Source organism: Palaemon carinicauda, chromosome 9 (assembly GCF_036898095.1).
Source record: "Palaemon carinicauda isolate YSFRI2023 chromosome 9, ASM3689809v2, whole genome shotgun sequence".
Taxonomy (NCBI): domain Eukaryota; kingdom Metazoa; phylum Arthropoda; class Malacostraca; order Decapoda; family Palaemonidae; genus Palaemon; species Palaemon carinicauda.
The window spans coordinates 122,069,539-122,072,181 of record NC_090733.1 but is presented as its reverse complement, the minus strand read 5'-3'; the positions used below and the strand labels follow the sequence as shown (position 1 = coordinate 122,072,181).

At 34.4% G+C, this 2,643-nt stretch overlaps 1 protein-coding gene across 1 annotated transcript; it reads right to left on the bottom strand.

The window, feature by feature from the left end:
- Nucleotides 1-411: 411 nt before the first annotated feature.
- On the bottom strand, nt 412-1,660 carry LOC137646608 (protein Spindly-B-like). Its single transcript, XM_068379716.1, has 2 exons — nt 908-1,660; nt 412-798 (listed from the first exon to the last, which is right to left on the bottom strand). Exons 1-2 carry the CDS (start codon nt 1,658-1,660, stop codon nt 412-414), a joined length of 1,140 nt encoding a protein of 379 aa, XP_068235817.1.
- Nucleotides 1,661-2,643: the final 983 nt, after the last annotated feature.

Here is a 2,643-nt window from a genome sequence, read left to right as displayed (position 1 = left end):
CCTGTTCACATCACTAAACTACAAACCTCAACTGAAACTTATACTAAAAATATTTTTCCATTATATGTTTTTATTTGTTTTCTATCTTTTTATTTTTTTCCCTATGTTCACAGCACTAAACCGAAAAATTAAACTGAAACTTATACTAAGAATATGTTTCAACTATAATATATATATATATATATATATATATATATATATATATATATATATATATATATATATACATTTTTTTTGGATTTTTTGGTTTTAATTTTTTTGGATTTTTTAATTTCTATTTTTTGGATTTTTTTCTTTTTTTTGGATTTTTTTTCCATTTTTTTTTGGATTTTTCAATTTTCATTTACTTTTTTTTTTTTCATGTTCGCTGCACCAAACTGCAATGATCATCCTTTACACATTGCGATATCCTTAATAATAGTATTGGTGGTCGTTCCCCTGACGATGTTGGTCCCTTCTTGGTCCTTGATTGTACTGCCTATGGTCTTCCCATCTTGGGCGTCCTTGATTGTACTGCCGCCCGTGGTTCCAATGCCCTGGCTGATGCTTTGGTGGCTCCTGACGATACCACTGGCCGCCGCTCCTCTCCCAGTGTTCGTATTCCTCCTGATGGCGTAGCTCTTCGTCATAATCTCTTCGGTTCCTTTCGTCCACCAGAATAAGTTTAGCGTTGACCACCTTTTTGTACTTCTCCTCGAATGCCTCCTGTAGGAATTCCGGTTTCTCCCGATGTCTGTCTGGGTGGAATGCCATAGACAGGTCCCTGAAGGATTTTATAATTTCTGCCTTCGTAGCTGTCTGTTCCAAACCCAGGATCTCATAGTGTCTTTTGTCTTCCCATTCCTTCTGCAATGCTTTAGTATCTTTAAAAGATTTTTAAAAATTTCTCATTTTTCTTCATTTTTACCGTTTCAAAATCCTTCAGGGCAGCGTCGAAAATGCCGAGTTTGACGAGGTACCTCCCTCGTAACATGTAAGCTTTCCATCCTTCACATCCTTTCTCGATAGCCATGGAGCAGTCTAATACAATATCCATATTAGGAGGCTTCTCAGTGGCTGCGTTCGCTTCAGCTCGAAGGACATGCAGAAGAGCCGTTCCATCTTTGTTGTCCGTCTCTATAGCCAAGGCTTCGGTGAAAATATCTACTGCCTCTTTGGGCCTGTTATTCATCTGCGCATTTAATCCAGCCATCAATAAGCTTTTCCTCTTATGTTCATCTTTATTCTCAGATTTACGAACTTCCTCCTTCTCAGCTTTCAGCTTCTCCTTTTCTGCTTTCAGTTCACAAACTTCACTTCTCAATTTATTCAGTTGCGCCTTCTTCATTTCTTTATTTTCACTTTCAGACTTTTCGGCAATCAGTTTTTGTTCCATTATCTCGAGGTCTTTTATTTTGCAGGCAAATTCTAGTTTTTCATAATCTTTCACCATGTTAGCTTCAAGTTTCTCCTTTTCCTCCTTCAGTTCTTCAACTTCACGTTTCCATTTATTTCCACTTTGATTTTCCTTTCTGAGACTTTCCAGCCAATTTTCCAGTTTCTTCATCTGAAGCTCTTTTCGGACACATTTAGCTTCCAATTTCTGTTTTTCTGCCTTCAATTTACCTACTTCATTTTTCAATTTATTTAGGTTTTCTGTTTTTTCATCTTGATTTCTCATCACTTTCTCATTTTCATTTTAGAGACTTTCGAGCAAATTTTCCAGTTTCTTCGTCTGAAGGTCTTTTTCGACACATTCAGATTCCAATTTTGTCTTTTCTGCCTTCAATTCACCTACTTCATTTTTCAATTTATTTAGATTTTCTGTTTTCTCAATTTGATTTTTCTTCATTTCTTCATTTTCATTTTTAAACTTTTTCACATTCCTTTTTTCTTGCTCTATTTCAAGGTCTTTTATTTTGCACACAAATTTCAGTTTTTCGTAATCATTCACCATATCAGATCTAACTTTCTCTCTTTCTTCCTTTAGTTCGTCAACTTCATTTTTCAATTCCTTCAATTGTTCTGTTTTTTTTTCAGTTTGTTGTTTCTTCATTTCTTCAGTCTCTTTTTTGAGAATTTCAAACCAATTTTCATGTTCCTTCATCTGACGGTCTTTTTCGACACATTCAGATTCCAGTTTATTATTTTCTGCCTTCAATTGGACAACTTCACTTTTCAATTCGTTGACTTGTTCTCTTTCCTTAATTTGTTCTTTCTTCATTTCTTCATTCTCTTTTTTGAGAATTTCAAACAAATTTTCATGTTCCTTCATCTGAAGGTCTTTTACGACGCATTCAGATTCCAGTTTATTTTTTTCTGCCTTCAATTCAACAACTTCATTTTTCAATTCCTTTAATTGTTGCGTTTTCTCAGTTTGTTGTTTCTTCATTTCTTCAGTCTCATTTTTGAGAATTTCAAACAAATTTTCATGTTCCTTCATCTGAAGGTCTTTTTTCGACACATTCAGATTCCAGTTTATCTTTTTCTGCCTTCAATTCAACAACTCCATTTTTCAATTCGTTGACTTGTTCTCTATTCTTAGTTTGTTCTTTCTTCATTTCTTCAATTTCCTTTCTGAGAATTTCCAGCAAATTTTCATGTTCCTTCATCTGAAGGTCTTTTCGACATATTCAGATTCCAGTTTATTTTTTTCTGCCTTTA

Bases quoted from the DNA above. Each gene is read 5' to 3' on its own strand.
- LOC137646608 (XM_068379716.1), bottom strand. From the start codon at position 1,660: ATGAGAAATCAAGATGAAAAAACAGAAAACCTAAATAAATTGAAAAAT. The intron at 799-907 runs GTAAAAATGAAG...GGTTTGGAACAG, and splicing joins CCCTGAAGGATTTTGAAACG to ACAGCTACGAAGGCAGAAAT.